Source organism: Arvicanthis niloticus, chromosome 12 (genome assembly GCF_011762505.2).
Source record: "Arvicanthis niloticus isolate mArvNil1 chromosome 12, mArvNil1.pat.X, whole genome shotgun sequence".
Lineage (NCBI taxonomy): Eukaryota > Metazoa > Chordata > Mammalia > Rodentia > Muridae > Arvicanthis > Arvicanthis niloticus.
This window is the reverse complement of record NC_047669.1, coordinates 79,239,158-79,260,393: the sequence shown is the minus strand read 5'-3', so window position 1 is coordinate 79,260,393 and position 21,236 is coordinate 79,239,158. Positions and strand designations below refer to the sequence as shown.

Sequence of the window (21,236 nt, the reverse complement as noted above, 5' to 3'; positions counted from 1 at the left end):
TCACATCTCCAAATTCTTCCACATTCTTCCCACTAGTCAGTTCCAAAGGCTCAAACCACATAGGTTTCACAGAAGCAATAACTCCCTTTTGTACCCATTTTCTGGATTAGCTATTTTGTATATTCTGTATCACTATGACAAAGGGATCTGAAGTATATGAGAGGAAAGGATTGTTTTAGTTCACTGTTTTAAGAGTAAATGCATAGTAGCCAGAGTGTGTGACAAAGCCTGCTCACATCATGGCTAACCAGGAAGCAGAAGGAAATTCTGGAACCAGGGCCTAGGCTAACTTTCAAGGGCATCAAGGTTTCATCCCCAAAGGTATTATAGCCTCCAGAGTATCACCACCATCTCAGAAGGCCCTCTAAACACTGGCCTCTGGGGGACGTTTCACATTCAAGCTGTGACAGTACCAATTTTGTAATTTTAGGATTATTTTTCAGGTAAACAACATCTTGAACAGGTATCTTCCTGTCTATAAGTCAGTGTGAGGACCTGAGTTTGATCTCCAGCATCCACCTAAAAAGCAAGGAGTGGCTGAGCAAGCCTATAAGCCCAGCTCTGGGGCCATGTGTGTGACTGTAGAAACCAGCCCCTGTGACCTGTAGCCATGGCCAATGTCCTGCTCCTGAAACGGTTTTATTGTTCTGCTTCCTTCATTTGCTTCTGTAGTCCTGGGAATCATAGCCTTGTGTGTGCTATGCAAGTGCTGTATCATTGAGCTATACTCAGATCCCTTTTTGTCATGTTTAATTTTGCCTTAGCAGAATTGTATAAGCTATAAGTACAAGCTCTCTCGGGGGAGAGAATCCTCTCCACTTAACCACCTACCTGATGGGCTGGCATTTTGTCAGTTGGAGATTTTTTAAAAAGAAAACAAAAAAGAAAGAAGAACTCACTCGATGGAGCTAAGGAATGAGCAAATGATAAAACATGCAGGCTCTGTCAACAGTACTTGGTACATTTATGACACAGGGCCAGCTCTTAATAGCTTTTATTGGCTGCCTTAGATTACTGTTCTTTGTCACCCACTTTGGGAGGTAGAAGGAGTTATGTGCCTTTGTGAGGTCAAAATTTTCCCAATGTTTAAAACTTTCTTCTCCTCTCCTCTCCTCTCCTCTCCTCTCCTCTCCTCTCCTCTCCTCTCCTCTCCTCTCCTCTTCTTCCTCTTCCTCTTCCTCTTCCTCTTCCTCTTCCTCTTCCTCTTCCTCTTCTTCTTCTTCTTCTTCTTCTTCTTCTTCTCTCTCTCTCTCTCTCTCTCTCTCTCTCTCTCTCTCTCTCTCTCTCTCTTAGTGTGTATGAAAGAGAGGGGGAAGGAGGGAGGGAGAGAGAGAGGAAAAGGGGGGGATGAATGCATATGGGGGTCAGAGGACAACCCACAGAAATCTATTTTCTCCTTCCTGTACTGGATCCCAGGGACATGGTGCCTTTACTTACTGTACCATCTCCTCTGCCCACAATTTATTTATTTTTGTGTGCTGACCTTAGCCATTTTACATAGCCCTCTTGAGAAAAAGTATTACCTTATAAACAGTAAAACATGAGTCTCAAACAGACACATTGGTGAGTAGCTCATAACTACTGGGAGTCAAGTTGTAGATAACAGTGGCCTTCCCTTGTTTCTGAAAATAAAGATTTACCAGGACCAGGCCTTGTCTGTTTATTTATATGTAGCTCCTCGCTGTTTCTACTCTATGGGGAGATTAGTTGAAAAATCCTCAACCCCTTACTTTCTCCTTCCTTCCAAATGCTTGCCATCCGCTGCTTATAGACTATTCTTGCCCACTGTTCTGGGAGTTCACTTGGAGTTTGTTAAGTTTACTACTGAACTCAGTGCTACCTTCCTTTTGGCAGAACTGTTGGTGCTGAACGGCTCAGATCCTGTGGCTGAAGTTGCCATTCGGCAGCTCAGTGAGTCCTCAAAGCTGAAACTGAAGTCCCCAAGGAAGAAAAGCACCATCATAATTTCAGGGATCTCCAAGGTAGGTGAGGGCAGCAGCAGGAAGTGGGAGTCTGTCAGCATAGTACCCCAGTCCCTCATTCATCCAGAAGATCCCCTCTGCAGAATCCAGTACAGTTCCTTCCCACCAGAGAGTTAGTTACCTCCGGGACCACAGTAGTCCTTTGTCCTGTTGATACTGGAAGGTAGCAGCTGTCTGCTTAGTGATGCTCTGAGGCTTGAGAGCTTGGCCAGTCATTTCTAGAATGATTACTAAGATAGAAATAAAGGCACATGTAAGACACTCCCTGTGGTGAAATCTCCACCTAGCTGCCTTTTTCTATGAGATTACTCATTTCTAAAACATTTAAATATTTTGCAAAAAATATGTGTATTCCTTTCTGTTATCTGATAGAAATAAAGATTATTCTACAAAATGTTCCAGTTCAGTTCCCCTGTTCTTCTACTCTGTGGTATCTTCACGGAGCAGAAGGTGGGCGTGAACTGCCTCTGTTGGCAGCCATGACACTGGGCTTCGGAACAGGCTAGATCTTCAGTTCAAGGGGCCATGCAAGAAATCCTGGTTCCTTCTAGACATTTTCAAATATGCAGATGGAGAAAGAGAGAGAGAGAGAGAGGAGAGGAGAGGAGAGGAGAGGAGAGGAGAGGAGAGGAGAGGAGAGGAGAGGAGAGGAGAGGAGAGGAGAGGAAGCACGAGATGTAGTGATTGACAGATTAGGTAGCTGTGGCCATGATTAGGGAGGATAGATTAGATCATATAAGGTCATCAAGAGGGTGGTAAGGAAAGCGAACTGGAAATCACTCTCATAGTTGCTGACAGGGGCCAATGGACAGTCACCATAGCTGGTACTGTCTACAGTGTGTGAGTAGCCTGGGCTCAGGACTCCAATAGATGCTCATTGGTGTCCTTGAACACCAAGGCAAGGGATGTCTCTTCTTAGTCTGGCTTCTTCAGCCACTGGGGTGTGAGAGGCAGATATCTGATGCCAACAAGGCCAAATAGTGGAAGCTTTTACTCAGTCTGAATTAGATAAGTGAACAAGATGAAGATAACCATGACTGTCTGCTCTCTCCTTTCTGGCTTTGCTTCAGAATTGTTAGCTAATCTTCACATTTATTATCTGTAGGCCACTCTGATTATTAATTTATTGGCATACAGACTGTTGTATTCATAGTTATCAGGAACTTCTGTAAGCTGGTTCATCTTCAACTGTCACTTAGCAAATGCCAAACCCTCCCTCCCTACCATGAACTCTTGTTATATCCCTGGAATGGCTTTTCATTTGCCCTCAGCCTCTGTTGTACATCTCCCCTGACAGACCTCACTATCTCAGGACCACAATGCTGCCCTCATGCTGGACTATGCAGCTTCAATGGACAGTACCAACCAGGGAGATGCCACTTCTGCTTTGTGCCATCCAGAGGCACCTGAAGCCTCTGCCACCACCCCACCTAAAGAAAATGAGCCAGCCCAGACCCTACCTGCCCTCAAGCCTAGAGAGAATGATTTAGATTCCTGGGACCTGGAGAAGGAGTCTCCAGTAGCCTCATGGAGCGGTCCAGCCCTGCAGGAGCCTGATTTGGATGAACTGTCAGAGAGCTCCCTGAGTACTTCAGAGCTAGGAGCTACGAAGAAGCATAAAGGTACCTATTTCCAAACCTCCAGCTTCTCACTTGGGCTTCCTTCTCTGTGTCGCTTCTATACTGGCCTCCCTTTCTTTTGTCCTCTCTGAGGCTGTCCCAGTCTTATCCCCTCCATCCCAGTCTGTTCAGCCACTGAGAGCTGAAAAGAAGGCGGGAAGCTTGCATGTGAGCAGCTGGGGCTTCATCTCTGCATCTTGGGGGGCCACTGTGTTTTCATAACTCTAAGCACCCTCCCTGTCTACCTCTCTCCATCTGGAAGCAAAGCTATCCAAGGCTTCAGAGTGTTATGAGGAGCCAGATGCCATAGTGGCCAGGGCCAGAACAGAGTAAGCAGAATCAGCTTGTGGCAGCTTACCTTATTTGCTCAGTCTCTTCTTCCAGCTAGAACCAAACCAGACCTCACCACATGGAATCAGCAGGATCTATAAGGAAAGAGACTCCTAGAATAACTACTCACTGACATGATGTACATGTAGTTATGAAGGCATTCATTAGCACATTCAGTCCTTTCTCATAAGCAATAGGCCCTTATTTCAGAGTTCTGCATTTCTTAAGGGTGTACACTTGGTCCTAGACCTTTATCTCATAGTAACCTTTGGCCACAGCTCCAGGATGTAGAGACTTCACACTCACTGAGCCTTACCTCCAAGACTTGGGGACCATACCTACTATCCACATCCTTCCAACATGAGGGCTGAAAGAGGCCCCTGCGTCAATCCAGGAGCTATAGTGGAACTCAGTATCCACTTCTAGTTCTGCCTTCTATCTGGGCCTCCAAGGCCCATATTTTCCTCCATCAAGTGCTTAAGACTCTCTTGGAATGCACTGGGCAAGAACCTTAGCCATGCCAGGGGTTAGGAATCCTAGCTACCTACTTCTGTTAGGAGCAAGTGGGGGTTTCTGCTGGATAATTTTGCCTCAAGGAGGACATGGGTAATGTCTACAGACAAGCTGTGGTTTTACAACTAGAAGATGGGGTAATACTGGCCCCAAATGGGTAGAAGCCACAGGTAGCATATTCCTTAGGGCACAAAGCATAGACACCACCACACAGCAGAGCACAAGTACCAGGTGCTGAGGCTGAGAATCTACCCTCAGTGCTCCATCTCTTCTCTGCTCATCCCTTAGCCATTGATGGGTAGCTGCTTGCCTGTGACTTGTGCCAGTACCAAGTGGGGAAAGATAGAAGATGAATTTGCACATCACATGAGGAAAGAAAGAGATTGTTCCTGGGGGAAGATTTTAGACCATACAGGCTATTTCCTACAGCCTGTCCTTGGGGGACCTTCAGCCGAACTCTGTGTTCTCTCTTGGTGTGAGCTGTAGCCCAGGATGTCAGGTAGACTGTCTACTGGCCACCCTATGTACACACTCTAGCCAGGTCTTTGTCCTAGAGTCAGAGGAGCCTCTGAGAGGTTGCTTGGAAAGTCAGTTAGCAGGGAAGAACAGGAGACACTGGGGTATATCCTGTGCCTCACTTCACTTCGAGTCAGTGGTCTATATCTTCATGTCCCTTAAGAATCCAAGCCTTATGCGCTCTCAGGTTTCTCAGAGTTGCCAAGCCTACCACCACAGTACATCCATCCGGCACCGCTTTGCTTTCTTCTAGCCTTTCCTGCTCCCACTAGCTCTAATCTCCTTTGTGGTCCCCTCCTTGAAGGGCATCTACTATCCTTCTCCCCTGGAGAGAGGCCAGACAGATGCCTCTTAGGAATTGGGGGTCTGTCCCATCCTCTAGGGGCTGGAAGTGGCCTCTGTGCATGTGAGCTTCCCCCAGAGATGCTGGATATTGGGGAACATGTTTGGCTGGTATGTGTGTTTCACTCCTGGCTACTTTGGAAGCAGAGGTTGAACCTGCCCTTGGGTCCTTGGCATGCCTTGACTTAAAGTTTTCTGAAAGGTAGTATTTGGCAATGTCTTTAAAAGTATTTTGTAGGGCTTAGGCATGGTAGCACATGCCTTTAATCCTACCACTTAGAGGCAGAAGCAGAAGGATCTGACTTCAAGGCTAGCCTGGTCTACATAGTGAATTCTAGGCCAGCTAGAACTACATAGTGAGACCTTGTGTAGAATATATATATATATATATGTTCCCTAGCATGTATGTGTGTGTATATGTGTATATATATATATATATATATCACAAGATGAAACTAGCTAGTTGGTGAAATGCAGATTTAATGGAACATTCTGTCAAAAACTATGGTGGAGAATAATGGAGAAGGACACCACACATTGACCTTCAACCTCCATGCAGATATACAGGTGAATACACTTTTGCACATACACCCCCTACACACATACACACTTAATTTTCATCCTGCAGTTTCTAGAAGCTTTGTACTTAGCTTGAGAGGCTGGCAGAATCTTAAATAGGTCTAAGTTAACTTTTCAAACCATTTTAATTTTATGCCAGTTTTTTTCAAAACTGGTACTTTGGGGAATGGTTTGATGGGTTTTAGTTTTATTTATTTTGTATTTATTTATTTTATATGTGTGGGTGTTTTGTCTGCATGTATATTTAGGTACTACTTACATGCTTGCAGAGGTGAGAAGAGAGTCCTCCATTCCCTGGGATTGGAGTTATAGGTAATTGTAGGCTATCCTGTGGGTGCTGGGAAAAGAACCCAGGTCCTCTGGAAGGGATCAGAGGTTAAGCTGGTGCTCTTAATCTCTTCTCCATCTCTCTAGCCTCCAGGGTTTAGTTTTAAACTAAGGTATACATATATGATTTGAAAACCATCTTCACCTTCTGGTATAGTGAGAAGAATGTTGGAGGCTCCAAGAAAGCCCACGTAACTGGAATTCTCCTGGACTTTTGCTAGCTGGGAATTTATATATTATTATACTTCAGCCAAAACAGAAAATTGATTCCTCAAAATTCAGATCTATTTTAAATTCAAAAAGCAGGAATGGGGATGTAGCTCAGTGGTAGAATACTTTATGTAGCATGCATGAGGTCCTAGGTTTGTTCCCAGCACTTGAAAAAGAAAAAATACAGCTGCAGTTGTGTGACAGTAAGCCCATTGGAACTGTGCACATAAGTCTGGGGCACATTTTAACCTTATCTGTGTTCATCACAAATGCCCTAAGAGAAATTTGAGAAAAAAATGGAAAGAAACATTGCCAAATATCTTGCATGGCAACCTTGCATGTTTGCATGTGTATGCATATGCATAAATATATGCTCATGTATGTATGAGTATATGTGCACATGTGTGTGTACTTGAAAGTACATTTGTGTGAGAGCATATATGCACATGTGCTCTCAAATGCACATGCATGTAAATGTATGTACAAAGTATGAGCATGAATGTGCATGAGTCCATGCTCACATCTGTATGGTGTATGTATATAAGTGTGAGCACGTATGTATATGAGCCTCTGCTTATATGTGCATGTGTGTATGTTTATGCATGTGAGCATATATGTGCATGAGTCTGTGCTTATGTGCGCATGTGTACAAGTGTGAGCATGTGTGTATGAGTCTGCAGTCGTGTGTACATGTAAATGTACATATGAACAAGTGTGTAAGCATGTGTGTACACAAGTGTATGATACAGTGGTTCCAGACTCTGACTTTCACTCTGACTCTGTTCTTGCGTGCTTTTCTTTTTGCCTTTCAACATCTCTGCATTTCGTGTCCATTCCCTTTAACTTAAGAGGATCACTATGCCAACCAGAATTAATTACCTACACAGTAAGTTATTTTTTTTTTTTTTTGTCTTTCATTTTTTTTTTAAGTTCTGTGTAATTGACTATGTGGAGCATGCGTAGCAGAGTTAAGGCTGTCCCTGCCTTTTTCCTCGATTAGTATCTTGACCTTCCCTTTGCTGGCTTTCTGTGTTTCTGGCTTCTAGGTAGATTGTCACCTTCATCAACCATCAGATGGGACACTCTCTTTGTCCTCTGATGGTACAAAGCCACCTTGCTGTGATGGCATAAGCAAGGTATCACCTGAGCAGCCTGACTGGACTAAGGGGGCCATCATGGATCCCTTCACTGGTTTCCTGTTCCTCCTATGAATGGTCTGTCTGAGGTTTCATTTGAAATGAGAGGCTGCTTTTGGGCATCAGAGCATACATTTTCAGGTTGCTAGGACCATTGTCTTCCTACTTGCCGATTTTAATACAGATTCTTCCATGGCCATTTATATTTGTCCCTCTACAGAAATAAACAAGATAAATTTAGAAATGTGATAGCAGAGTTAGAATTTAGAATAATTCTCAAATTCCTCCTATTTATGTTCCAGTCTTCTTGGGGTGTTTTTAAAGGGAACTAAAACCAAGGAGAGAGTTTTCACCACTGCCTGTTCCCATTTAAAAAGTATGTGATTTGCCTCAGATTTCATGTAGCTTCAAATGAAAATTTGAAAACTTGGTATGTGAAAATCAAAGCAGGACAGTCAGTGCTGGTGTCTCCTTAAACAACAACTTATATACTAATCATACCCTATGAAAGCCAGTGTAATATTTTGGCATATGGACACTCACATAAAGATGAGTGAGGAGCATTTCCTTCTCTATAAGACTATGCATGGGGCCCCCACTGCACTGTGTGTTCATATGACTTACTGTGAACTGTGGTTATCTGTTATGCTAGAGAGCTTCAAATCTTATCCCTAAGAGTGACCTCCCTCTCTATCTACCTCTCAGACTCTAGAAAACTCTACCCACTGTCTTCTGAGCCAAGTTCCCTCACCACAGTGTGGCTGTGCCTGTCTCTTGATTGCTGTGTATATTTATGGCCATGGTTCTTCAAGAATTATTTGCCCAGTGGTAAATGTGGTGTTGAGGTTTAAACAGACTATAAATGTGTTAGTTTGTGACTAGGGATACAGTTCTGTGGTTCTGTGGCAGAAAGTTTACTTTTGTACCCATAAGAGTGAATTTAATACCCAGCACCACAAGACAGATCTCTGTCTGTCTCTCTCTGTCTGTCTCTCTCTGTCTGTCTCTCTCTGTCTCTCTCTGTCTCTGTCTCTCTCTCTCTCTCTCTCTCTCTCTCTCTCTCTCTCTCTCTCTCTCTCTCTCTCTCTCTCTCTCTCTGTCTCCCCTTTCTCCTCCCCCTTTCTCACACACAGGGGTCAGGGATCATTTATTTAAGTCACTCCTCACAGGTGCAGCTTAGCTGCCAATTTCAAGGTGAATTTTCCTCGTTGGAATGTCCCATCCTCCCCACATCCTGGTATCCTGGTATCCTTCTCTGAAGATAGAAATTCTTCTAGAATCTTACCACAGACCATGCCAATGTCTTGCTCTATCCTCCTGTCTGCATGCTCCTCCCTGAGACCATGAGACACCCTTTGTTCCAGGCACCTAGTGGCTCCTTCTCAAGGGTATTATCATTGACATTCAAGGTCAGACTTTGCTTAGCAGCACCAAAGAGCTAGACATAGGAACACTGGCTTCAGGGGCCAATCACCCTGGGCTCACACATATGTCATTGTGTGACCTGAGTAGTCACTTCTCCAACTCTGATGTCCTCAATTTTCAGCAAGCCCCGCCCCAACTTGGTGGGAACCCTGAGTACAGGCCTAATGAAATAGGCCTCAGTACCCACATCAAAGGCATGCCCTTCAGTCTTGAAACTCATGTCATCTTAGAAGCCATAATTTCTAAGAAGGCCCAACAAATCAGTACAGGGAGATTGCCACATAGGTTCATAGGATAACATCCATTTCTGACTAATTCTGGGAAGTGTAGCTTAACAAACCAGCAGAGAGGCTGATGAGATCATGAGGGAGGCTGGAAGAACAGACAACAACCTACTCTAGGCCATAGCATGGTGTGGGGCCTTAGAACAGGTGCAGGACTGCTGAATGGGTGGTGCTGCTAAAATGGCAGTTTACACCTTGGACAGCTGTACACACAGCAAACACACACCTGAAGCCTTCCCTTTTCTTTCTTTTTCCTCTTCTAAATCTTTCTGCAGTTGATCTTAGCCAAACAGCCAAGAAACAATAAAATCTAAACCTCTCAAGTCTATCAGTCTTACACCCACGTTGAAAGTCTTTGACACTTTAAGGCAGGAATTTTACTTTAGACATTCATTCTGCAATTTCTCTTGGGAAAATTGTAGTGATCACCAGAAAGTGTGAAGATTACCTTTTAAAACTATTTTAAAATAGCCACCTGGTACCTGTCTTCATGGTCTGACTTCCTGCCTTAACCTGAGCTGATCTATGATTGTGACTGAAGCACTTGTGTTATTTTAATTTTTTTCCTGTTGCTGTGATAAAACACTCTGACAGAATCAACTTGAGAAAGGGTTTATTCTGGCTATAGGTCAAGGATACAGTCCATCATGGTGGAAAAGTCAGAAACAACAGGAACTTGTAGCAGCTGGTCACATGGCATCTGCTGTCAGACATCAAAGAGTGATGGTTGCTGGTGCTCAGTTCCATACAGTCTATATAGCTCCATACAGTCTATAGCTCCATATAGTCTATAGCTTCATACAGTCTATACACCATATAGTTTATATAGCTCCATATAGTCTATAGCTCCATATAGACTATAGCACCACACAGTCTATAGCTCCATATAGTCTATAGCTCCATACAGTCTATAGCTCCATATAGTCTATAGCTTCATACAGTCTATACACCATATAGTTTATATAGCTCCATATAGTCTATAGCTCCATATAGTCTATAGCTCCATATAGACTATAGCACCACACAGTCTATAGCTCCATGTAGTCTATAGCCCCATACAGTCTATAGCTCCATACAGTCTATAGTTCCATACAGTTTATAGCTCCATATAGTATATATAGCTCCATACAGTCTATATACCATATAGTTTATATAGCTCCATATAGTCTATAGCTCCATATAGACTATAGCATCACACAGTCTATAGTTCCATATAGTCTATAGCCCCATATAGTATATATAGCTCCATACAGTCTATAGCACCATACAGTATATAGCTCCATATAGTCTATAGCTCCATATAGTTTACAGTTCCATATAGTCTACAGCACCATACAGTCTATAGCCCCATACAGTCTATAGCTCCATACAGTTTATAAACAGTCCATATAGTCTATAGCTCCATATAGACTATAGCACCACACAGTCTATAGCTCCATATAGTCTATAGCCCCATATAGTATATATAGCTCCATACAGTCTATAACACCATACAGTCTATAGCTCCATATAATCTATAGCACCATACAGTCTATAGCTCCATGTAGTCTATATAGCTTCATACAGTGTATAGTTTCATACACTCTATAGCTCCATATAGTCTATATAGCTTCATACAGTGTATAGTTTCATACACTCTATAGCTCCATATAGTCTATAGTTCCATATAATCTATAGCTCCATATAGTCTATAGCTCCATATAGTCTATAGCCCCATACAATCTATATATAGCTTCATACAGTCTATAGCCCCATACAGTATATAGCTCCATACAGTCTACAATTCTATACAGTCTAGTCTATAGCTCCATACAGTCTATAGCTCTATACAGTCTAGTCTATAGCTCCATACAGTCTATAGCTCTATACAGTGTAGTCTATTGCTCCATACAATCTATAGCTCTATACGGTCTATAGCTCCATATAGTCTGTAGTTCCATACAGTTCTATATAGTCCAGTATCTCAGCCCCAGAATTATTGTCACCAAGAGTGGGCAGGCCTTTCCACCTCAGTTAATGCAATCAAGGTAATCTCCCACAGGTATGCCAAAACTCTGTCTCTCAGGCAATTCTAGATCCTGTCAGGTTGACAGCTGACACTAGCCATCACATGAGCCCTTCGTACTGGTCACTCTGCTTTGTGTCATATACAGCCTGTGGTCACATGTCCCAGAGATAGTAAGATTTGACACAACCTAAGACAGCTAACAAAAGAGAGCCAAGACAGTGTCTGACTCTGTAGCCTTGGATACTGATTACTTGAGGCAGGGCAACCCCCATCAGCCCAGCCAAATGAAATGTTCCTTCTCTGAGATGTCCCCAGATTCTGATTCATTAGATGGCCCAATGTGAACCCAAGCCTTAACATTTTGGATAAGATGCTGGCTGGGTTTTTTTCCCCTGAGGATGAGGGCATGGCCCCACTGGTTACTTCACTGATGTTTGCTCTTCTGTCTGGTAAGGTTTATGAACCAAATGGAAAGCAGTACCGTGGTTTCTGGTCATCATCTTCATTCAGATACTTCTGTTCCCTTTCCTGGCTATATTCATGTTTGTAGGGCTGTAGCAAAGTGCCATGAACCTAGTGTTTTAAAAAGAAGCTTTATGTTCTTTTATTTCTAAATGCAAGCCTTAGATGGGAGTGTTCATTGGACTGGCTCCGTATGAGGCCAGGAGGAAGAAACTGCCCACAGCCTTTCCTGGTTTTAAGAGTTTGCAACAATCCTTGGCCTTCCTTGCCTTGTAGGTATCCCAGTCTTTTTCTCACCTTCTCTGTCCTTCACATGATTTTCCCTGTGTCTCTTTCCAAATTTCCCCTTCTTATAAGGCCACCAGGCATCAGACATGTGTGATTAGGCCCATCCTAATTATCACCTTTTATTGTGATCACTTCTGGAATGACTCCATCTCCAAATAAGGGTACATTCTGAGATTCTGGTGACTGGGAATTCAACACAAGGATTTGAGGAGGATACAGTTCAGCTTGTAGCACTATCCTGACCTATATAATACAGACCCTACCCCAGGCTAAGCTTCCTTCCTACTTCAAGGACTGTGGTGTCTACCCTAGGCTTCCATTTACCTTCCAACCACCTTTACCTCCTGTTTCAAATGTGGGTACTCCAGCTGCTTGTGCTCTTTGGAACTCCAAAGCTAACCTAGAGCAGATCCCAGGAGGGATCTGGAATCTGAAATCTTCACAGATGCCCGTTTCCCAACTCCAGCCTAGATAACATCCCTTGAAGCCTAGAGTGCGCTGCCTAGAGCTCAGTCCTGTGCCCAACTGATGCTTCTGATTTGACAAAATTGCCCATATGAATGTCTCTGTGTTCACACATGGGTCAGCTCCAGTCATCCAAACACAAACTGGTAGTTGGCCTCTTGTTCAGGGATGGAACTCACACTAGGAACAAGAATCCCACCAGTGGCAACAGTGGACTTGTGGCTGGGAACAAATCTGTTTGCATAAGTGTACTTACTTCCTTTTCATTCTCAGACCCTAGCAATTGCTCCTAGAAAAATGTGAAACTCTGTCCTGCTTCACGACATTTTCAGGCAAATTTGTGCAGATTAAATTAACATAGTCCCTCTTGGATAGTACAGTTTCTCTGCTTCTGCCAAGGTGGCTTTTTGTTTGCTTGTTTTTAGAAGGGTTTGTTTGTTTTCTTTTTGATATAGCCCTGGCTGTCCTGGAACTTGCTCTGTAGACTAAGCTAGCCTCAAACTCAGAGATATACCTACCTACCTCTGCCTCACATTAAAGATGTGCACTACCATCACCAGCCCAAAGTGGCTTTTAAAAGTGACCAGCTTCTTTTTCCATTGTGAATATGGATGCTAGGGAGATCCTGATCAGGACTCCTTGCTAACCTAAGATGCTAACATTGTTGGTATGTGTTTTAGGTACAGAAACACATCCATGTTTTTCATCATCTCCATGTGCAACACAAGAAGCCATGTGTATGTGTCATGGCTAATGAATGTAGCTCACATGCCAAACAGACTTTCAAATTAAGGACAAATCTTCCTGGCTGTGTAGCCTGGTTTCTCTTCTTTTGAACATAATTCCTTGAAGCAAACAGTAATGAACTTCATAGGTTTGCCTGACACTTATCCTGTCCTTGCAGGGCCTTGGGTAATAATAATAAAAATCATTTTAGGATGCTAAAATGATTGGTGAAAAAGGGATGCTGAGCAGCTTGTCAGCACTGTGCCTGCACCTGACCTTCAGGGACCATTTTTATCCCAAGTGCTACCACTCTTTGTTTTCCAACCCATATCCCATTATTGCCATCTGTGCCAAGGAGTTGAACCATACAAAACCTAGGGCTTTTTTTTTTTTCATTTTGTCTTGCCCTCTTCTTTTTCTTTCTTTGTTTTTAATGTGTTTTTATTGTTTAGGTGTGTGTGTGCTGGGAATTGAACCCAACCTTGCACATGCTGGGCAAGTACTCGACTTCTGAGCTACATTCTTAGCATGAAGCTTAGGGTTAGGGTTGAAAATGATCTACCAACAAATTTTATTTGGCTTAGTCTAGTATGGTTGAGTAAGTGGATGGACAATTAGACTGGTAGATAAAATAGATATAATACCTCATGTAAAGTGATCTAGAATTAATTAAAAAAAAAAAAAAAACCTATTTCCTGAGGAACAGTACTTAACTGAGTACATGAGCCTCATAATTTCCAGGGCTCTTAGCTTAACTATCAGGAACATGGCCTTTATTCCTGGGCATCCAGCATAGCCTTGCTCATCACAGAGTTCCTAGTAAAGGGGAGGGGCCATGGTGAACCCCAACCCACCCATTCCACAGTGCAGCCTTGCCAGTCCTACTGTTGGTATTTTCTGCCTTTCACTCTGCAAAGTGACCTCCTATTATCAAGGCTGTGGTGTTTGCTTCTCTGGGCAGTGGTCACTCTTCAAGGGAGCACCTGACTCTGCCATAGCTGTCTAGCAACTTTACTTCCTCCTTAGCTTGAGTTCATCCTCCCTATAGTCCTGACCACTCCTATGCTCCCCCTTTTGCAGAAGGAATCCTAAGGAAAGGCGCCAAGCTCTTCTTCCGCCGGCGACACCAACAGAAAGACCCAGGCTTGAGCCAGTCACATAATGATCTGGTATTCCTACAGCAGCCAGAGGGGAGGCAGAAGAAAGGGGCGACCCTCGGCCGGTTCCTGAACAGAAAGCTGCTTACCAGGCACAGAGGCAAACACACTATGAATGGAGCACCCAGAGAGCCCTGCATATAGCCCAAGTCACCCCCTATCCTCACGGCTGGAAGATGGGGAACACGAAGGCCCCCACCAGAACAGCAGGAATCAGTACCATCAGATGCCTGCTTGTCTAGCTTGGTTTTTTTTTCCCCCTAGTAATCTTGTCTTTAAAGGGGAAAAAAACAATCTGTGTCTATGGCTATGAAGCTTCCCCTGAGAGGACTGATAACACAAGTCTAGTTTGCTACACTCAGTATCTGGTTTCATGGCTTCACCATGCCATCAAAGCACTGGGGGAGGGGGGGAATATAAGAGGGAGACTTGCATCATTAAAGCCATGTGTGATCTGATGGACTGTGGATGGCAGGCAGAAGGGACCCCAGTCCACTTACTTCTCTCCTGTAGGATTATTAGGATTATTGGGGTTCATGTCTGGACCATGTCATGAAGGAGAGGTGTCCCTCTGGGCTGTTGCTATGAGCAGGATGGGCTACCTCACCTAACTTGTTTAGAATTTAAAAGTGCACCTGGTCCTGGGGAAAAGGGTATGGATATAGGCAGGAATTTTGACCCATGGGGAAAAATAGGAAAAGATGTGCTTTGACAAGTACAAGGTGTTCACCTTTGATATTAGCCATAGAAATTAAAAACATATGCAAACACTAAGTGTGTTCTATGAAGATTGTGCCAGACGCTTCCAGATTTACTCTAGCCTTCTTGCAAGTGGAGGTGTAGAAATTCAGATGTGTTTCTTTGTTTCTTATGTCAGGGGCTCTGTTTTTTTCCATAGCACAGACAGCATGCTGAGCTCAAATATGCTGAGACTGATATCAGGAGCAGTGAATGACAGCTTATAGGACATGACCATATACACACACACACATATATACACACACATACATACACATATATATACATAAATACATATATAGGACATAGTCGTGTCATATATATATATGTATATGAACCATATATATATATATGAACCACATATATACATACATACAATATATATATGTGTGTGTGTATGTATGTGTGTGTGTGTGTATATATATATATTTCTTGCCAAATATAGCTAACAGCCAAAACAAAGAACTTTTAGGGCAATTAGGGAAATTACTCTGTATCTCAGGTGCCAGTTAGTCTTAGGCATAGAAGTTCCATAACAATGGGCCAAACTTGCAGGAATTCTTTTTATGGAATCTCTAGAATTTTACTGTGAACAGTCACATTTTAGGGTATTCTGGTTTTGGTTTACTGTGGGAAAATTATAAAGTTGGCACCTGGCTTCAGTGTCCCCACATAAGGTCCGTAGGGTGTTGTCCTAATCTGTGTGCCTGGCACTGTGGGTTTGCTGGGTCTCAGAACCCTCCAGAGCCATTGTCTTTGGGTTAGGGTGACTATTTTTTTCCCATAGCAGTGTAAAGGCTGACAGTAAAACCTGTGAGCTCTGTCACTGACATGAAATCAGAAACTTCCTTCTGGCATCTTCTGTTCATTAAAAACATGTATTTCAGAGGCAAAGTCACTGTTGACCAAAAATGTCTATGATAGCCAATATTATAGGAAAATGTTCTTTTTTTTTTTCTTGTTTTAGCAAGAAAGATTTATAAACTACATTTAGAAATCATTTTTCTTTTTTTCTATTCTTTCCCATGGATCTTGGGATTAAACTTGTATCTTTGTGCACACTAGACAAGCCCTTATCTGCTGAACTGTTTCCCTGGTTCTCTTTTCACTTTTTGGTCGTCGTAGTAGGTTTTACTGCTGTGAACAGACACCATGACCAAGACAACTCTTATAAAGGACAAAATTTAATTGGGGCTGGCTTACAGGTTCAGAGGTTCAGTTCATTATCATCAAGGTGGGAGCATGGCAGCATCCAGGCAGGCATGGTATAGGAGGAGCTGATGATTCTACATTTTGTTCGGAAGTCAGCTAAGGAAAGACTGTCTCTTTTGCAATGGGCAGAGCTTCAAAACCCACACCCACAGTGATACAATTCTTCCAAAAAGGCCATGCCTCCAAATAGTGCCACTCCCTGGGCCAAGCATATTCAAACCTCCACAATCATCATCATCATAATTATTGTCATTATTGAGCTAAGGTTTTACTAAGTTGTTGCCTGGGCTGCCATGTAATTTGTTCTCTAGCCCAAACATATCTTGAAACCCTGATTCTCCTGCCTTTGTCTCTCAAGTTGCTGTGAGTACAGACCTGAGCCACTGGGCCCAGAGAACTTTCTTTTAAATAAACATTTGAAAATTAATTTTTTTGTTTTGTTTTTTCGAGACAGAGTTTCTCTGTGTAGTCCTGGCTGTCCTGGAACTCACTCTGTAGACCAAGCTGGCCTCAAACTCAGAAATCCGCCTGCCTCTGCCTCCCAAGTGCTGGGACTAAAGGCGTGCGCCACCACCTCCCGGCTGAAAATTCTTTATGGATGTGGTGGTACAGGCCTGCAATCCTAGCACTTAGATGGTGGAGAGAGGAGAATGTTAGGTTCCACCTCAACCTGGGCTACATGAGACTCCCTTCTCAAAACAAACAACAACAAAAACAGAACAAAACCTGGAAGACTCTTAAGTAGTTCTCAGATGACTTTGAAGAGACACTTTAAACATGCTTTGTCTTTAAAGATCACCAAGTGTTATTCACTGCAAAGGTCTAGAATGATCCATCAATACTAAGTTGTTTCCCAAAGCCAGTAATCCCCACTGCTTTTTGGGAATGGAAGTAATTTAAATGCTATGCTTATTTGAGGTATTGTTATTCTATGCAGTGTGCAGAATTGTGATCCATAGCTGCCAATTCCCAGAGACTACAGGTGCCAGGAATTTTGATTTTGATGCTGTATTTTTGGTGTGAGCAGTAGCCCTCATCCAGCATACTTGAGGCCAGAAGTGTTTCAGACTTCTTTTGGATCTGGGGATATCTTGATAAGACTTTACCATCTGAGCATCCCAAAATATAAAAATTTCAGAAATATGAAACTCTTTGCACACTGGTGCATACAGAGTTTTGGGTTTTAGACTTTTGGGTTAGGGATGCTTGGCCTATGGAAGTTTTATTGATATTTAGGTTAAGTCTATTCAAGTGTGAAGGTATCAGAATTTTAGGTTATACATTTTCTTAGCAAGAACAAAAAAGAACAAATAATTTTAGCCATCCTAGCCCACAAATGACTCTGTGAGCATCCTGCTTCTGGCTTCCCAACCACATCTAAGACCTGCTTCCTCTAGGGTCTCCATTGAGTAGCCTTTGCCAGTTGTGAACACCATCACAGCAGAGGGTGCAGAGATGGGGGACACAAACAGATAGCCTCAGGGAGTAACCTGAGGAAATGGGCCTTCCTCATACTATAAAATCCCTTCTCCAAGCTGTTTATCCACTTCTGTTTCTTCGTAGTATAGGGTAATTATGTTGAAATGAACATCATTAAGATTATGTACCAGGTGCCAACAGCACACAGGCATAAGTTACCTCTGTCCAACAATCTTCACTACATTCTTTGGTGACTTCAGTTTCTGTCTTAAGATTTTGGCAGAGTGCTGGTTTTAAAGCAATTTTTCATAAACACTAATTCATGTGCCTGTGAATCTGGAAGCAGAGCTCAGGTTGGCTGGAGTTGGCCACATTTCACCTGTCCTTCATGCAGGGACTGAATGGAACTGTTTGTGTGATGTTGAGTAGCAGTAACAGAACTATTGCTCTCTTGCTCTGATTGAAAACACACTATGAGCAAGAGGATTTAGACAAAGCACTTTATTTTACATTTTAGTTTAAGTTCAAAACTAGCCCTGCTTCCTACTGTGGCTACTTGACCATTTATTGCTGACCAGTTCCAAATCAGATTTTTGTTTGAGTTTTCCCTGGCCACATTTACAGAAAAGAGTTGTGAATTTTCTTATGCAGAAAGGGAAAGATTAATTTACATTGCTGCAACCCAAAGTGGTGTGTTTTGTTGTTGTTTTGGTTTTGTGTTTGTTTGTTTGTTTGTTTGTTTGTTTGTTTCGGTTAGCAAGCTCAGGGCTGTCAATCCTGAACTTTCAAAGTTCAAGTTGATAGATGGTAGAAGGCAAAATGTGTCTGTCACAGAAACAGGTGAGGGCACTGACTGACAACCAGGCACAGAAACAGGTGTGGGCACTGACTGATAACCAGGCACTGTCTCTACTATCCCAACAGGACCAAAGCACCTGCACAGGGACAAAGACCCTGTTCAAACCAGCAGTGTAAGCTCCTATCCCTCTGGCTCTTTACAAAAAAAAAAAAAAAAATGGCCATGTTCTGTGTATAAATATGTTTTGGGCTCACCAAGCTGCCTTGCTTACTTTGCTGATGTTGGAATGAAGATGTGATTATCCCTCGAGCTGTAAACTGTGGCTTTCTGTCCACTGTCACGTCAAATCTCTGTGGCAAAGAGAATAAAAGTAAAGGCTTCCCAGGTGTGTGGCGAAGCTGAACCTGGTGTGTGGCAACTGGCATCTGTAAAAATGATTGTATTTGTTACAACAAACATGGGTGGCTCAGGATGCCATGCAGTAAGACATGGCTGGAACTTTATTGACCTCTCAAGAAATAAATGTGCTTACAGAAAACTTTAAGCTGACTTGTTTCCAAGTGCTGGGTTGTCCTAAGAATACCAGGGGCTTCTCTTATGTTTTAATTACTGCCATCCTTTGTCCTTTTGTATGACTGGCCATTGCAGCCAGGTACAGAAAAGATGTACTAATACCTGCTTTGACCCTCATTCTGGGCAATGGACTTTCCTCCTCGTGTTCCTATCTATGTTTTGTATGCTATTGAGCACCACCCAGGCCATGCTGGGGCTAAAATTTACAGTTTAGATTTTAGCAGTTTCAGGGAGCTTCTGGGAGATGATGAATTGTGGGTGCTGCAAGCCAGAATCTGTCCTGGCTGAGGTCCCCAAACTGTGCCCGTTTATGGCCTGTGGGAGACATGTTTGGGGAGTGAAGGCAGGGGAATATTCATCAGTTTGGGTCCTTGCTATCAGTGCTGCATCCCAGCAGAGAGAATAGGTAATAGCTTAGCCATGGAAGCTGTGGGTATGTGACAGCATTTATGCTTTCATGGGATATGGCAGTGGTTTCTGGGGTAGGATTGGGACAGTCTTGCTGTCTGCTGCAAGCATCTCATCACCTTTGTGGTCTTCAGTTTCTGTGGTCTCCTTCACTTTGCCCTGCCATATGCACATGCATTTGGAGAGATGCTGCACTGAGGAATCACCAGGGAGACCATTGCAGACTTGCTCACTCTTTAGCCCTATTCAACCTGCTTGCCTCTGAGACAGCATGTGGGGTGGCCATCATCACTGTCATCTGCCCATCAGGATGAGTCACCCTAGCCAAGCCCCATCCATTTTCTGCAGCAAAGGTGGCATCTATCTGTGGCTGTGATAAAATACCCTGATAAGAAGCAATTTAGGGAAGAAAGTGTTTATTTTGGCTCATGGCTTCAGAAGGATTAGAGTCCATTATGGCAGGGAAGGCATGGCAATCATCAGAGAAAGCACAGTGGGCAAGAGCGGGAAGCTGGCTGGTTACATTGTCATTCACATGTAAATCCAAACAGGAAATGAGGCAAGGCTATAAACTCAGAAAACCCAGTGGTGTACTTCCTTCAGCAAGGCTGTACCCCTTAAATTGGTGGTTGTTAACCTGTGACCCTTTTAGGGGTTGAAAGACCCTTTCGCAGGTGTCACCTAAGGCTACATTATGTCAGTAGTAAATTTACAAGTTTACACAGCAAATTTGCTACAAAATAGTAGCAAAATTACAGTTATGAAGAGCAACAAAAGCAATTTTATGGTTGGGGGATATACCATGAGAAGCCATATTGAAGGATTGCAGTGTTGGGAAGTCTGAGAACCAGTCTTTTTGTTTTGTTTTATAGATTTATTTATTTATTTATTTATTTATTTATTTAATGTATGTGAGTACACTGTAGCTGTCTTCAGACACACCAGAACATCAGAAGAGGCATTGGATCCTATTACAGATGGTTGTGAGCCACCATGTGGTTGCTGGGAACTGAACTCAGGAACCTCTGGAAGAGTAGTCAGTGCTCTTAGCCACCAAGCCATCTCTCCAGCCCGAGAACCAGTATTAAAGGTTCCATAACATACCCCAGACAGCAGCATCAACTGGGGATCAAGTGTTCAAATACCTGATCCTATGGGAGGCCTTTTTCATTCAGACCCCAACAGGAGAGGAGACCTCACTACTGGAGAAATGGCAGCATTCCTGCTCCCAGTTCCTCAGCCTCACACACTGCACAGGGCAAGGCAGTGACGGCAAATGTCTGTGTCTGGGATCACAGTATGTTAGGATTGGAGGGTCGGGGGGACTGTTCCCTCCTCTGTAGACCATCAAGGTATGCTTTGTGCTGGCATCCCAAGAGGGGACTAGAGGGCCAAACTGATCACGATTTACCATCTATCCAGGCTGATCTCTGCTGGCACCTCCAGAGGAATTCTGAACAACCCATCTTCCCTGCTAGGGTTGGTCCATATCAGCCACCCTTGGTCATTCTAGAATGCACACATTCATTCTTAGCATCACCCCTATACTATTAGACTGGGCAGACTCAGGCCCTGCCTTCTCATGAACTAGCCAGCAAAAAAGACTCACAGGAACAGCAGCCTACCACAGTTAGTCCACATGTTTCTCTCTTGGGCTTAGCTTTGCTGAATGTAGGTATTTTAGCAGGTATCCCACACTCCTGGTACCTCTAACTTCC

At 43.3% G+C, this 21,236-nt stretch overlaps 1 protein-coding gene and 1 long non-coding RNA gene across 12 annotated transcripts in view; one reads left to right on the top strand and one right to left on the bottom strand.

The window, feature by feature from the left end:
- Positions 1-16,746, top strand: part of C2cd2 (C2 calcium dependent domain containing 2) — a 63,478-nt gene extending 46,732 nt beyond the window's left edge. For 8 of the 9 annotated variants that reach the window (XM_076911156.1, XM_076911151.1, XM_076911154.1 and 5 more), the window contains 3 exons: positions 1,855-1,982; positions 3,280-3,604; positions 14,293-16,746. In XM_076911156.1, coding sequence (XP_076767271.1) covers positions 1,855-1,982; positions 3,280-3,604; positions 14,293-14,513 — 674 coding nt within the window. In that variant the 3' untranslated portion in view covers positions 14,514-16,746. Of the gene's footprint in view, positions 1-1,854; positions 1,983-3,279; positions 3,605-7,269; positions 7,305-14,292 lie in introns of all 9 variants that reach the window. The other variant, XM_076911155.1, reaches the window with a different exon arrangement.
- Positions 1-21,236, bottom strand: part of LOC143433996 (uncharacterized) — a 32,517-nt gene that overhangs the window by 9,429 nt on the left and 1,852 nt on the right. For all 3 annotated transcript variants that reach the window (XR_013103140.1, XR_013103141.1, XR_013103142.1), the window contains exons 2-3: positions 3,960-4,026; positions 2,104-2,212 (exon numbers count right to left, since the gene is read on the bottom strand). This is a non-coding gene — a long non-coding RNA (uncharacterized LOC143433996). The remainder of the gene's footprint in view (positions 1-2,103; positions 2,213-3,959; positions 4,027-21,236) is intronic.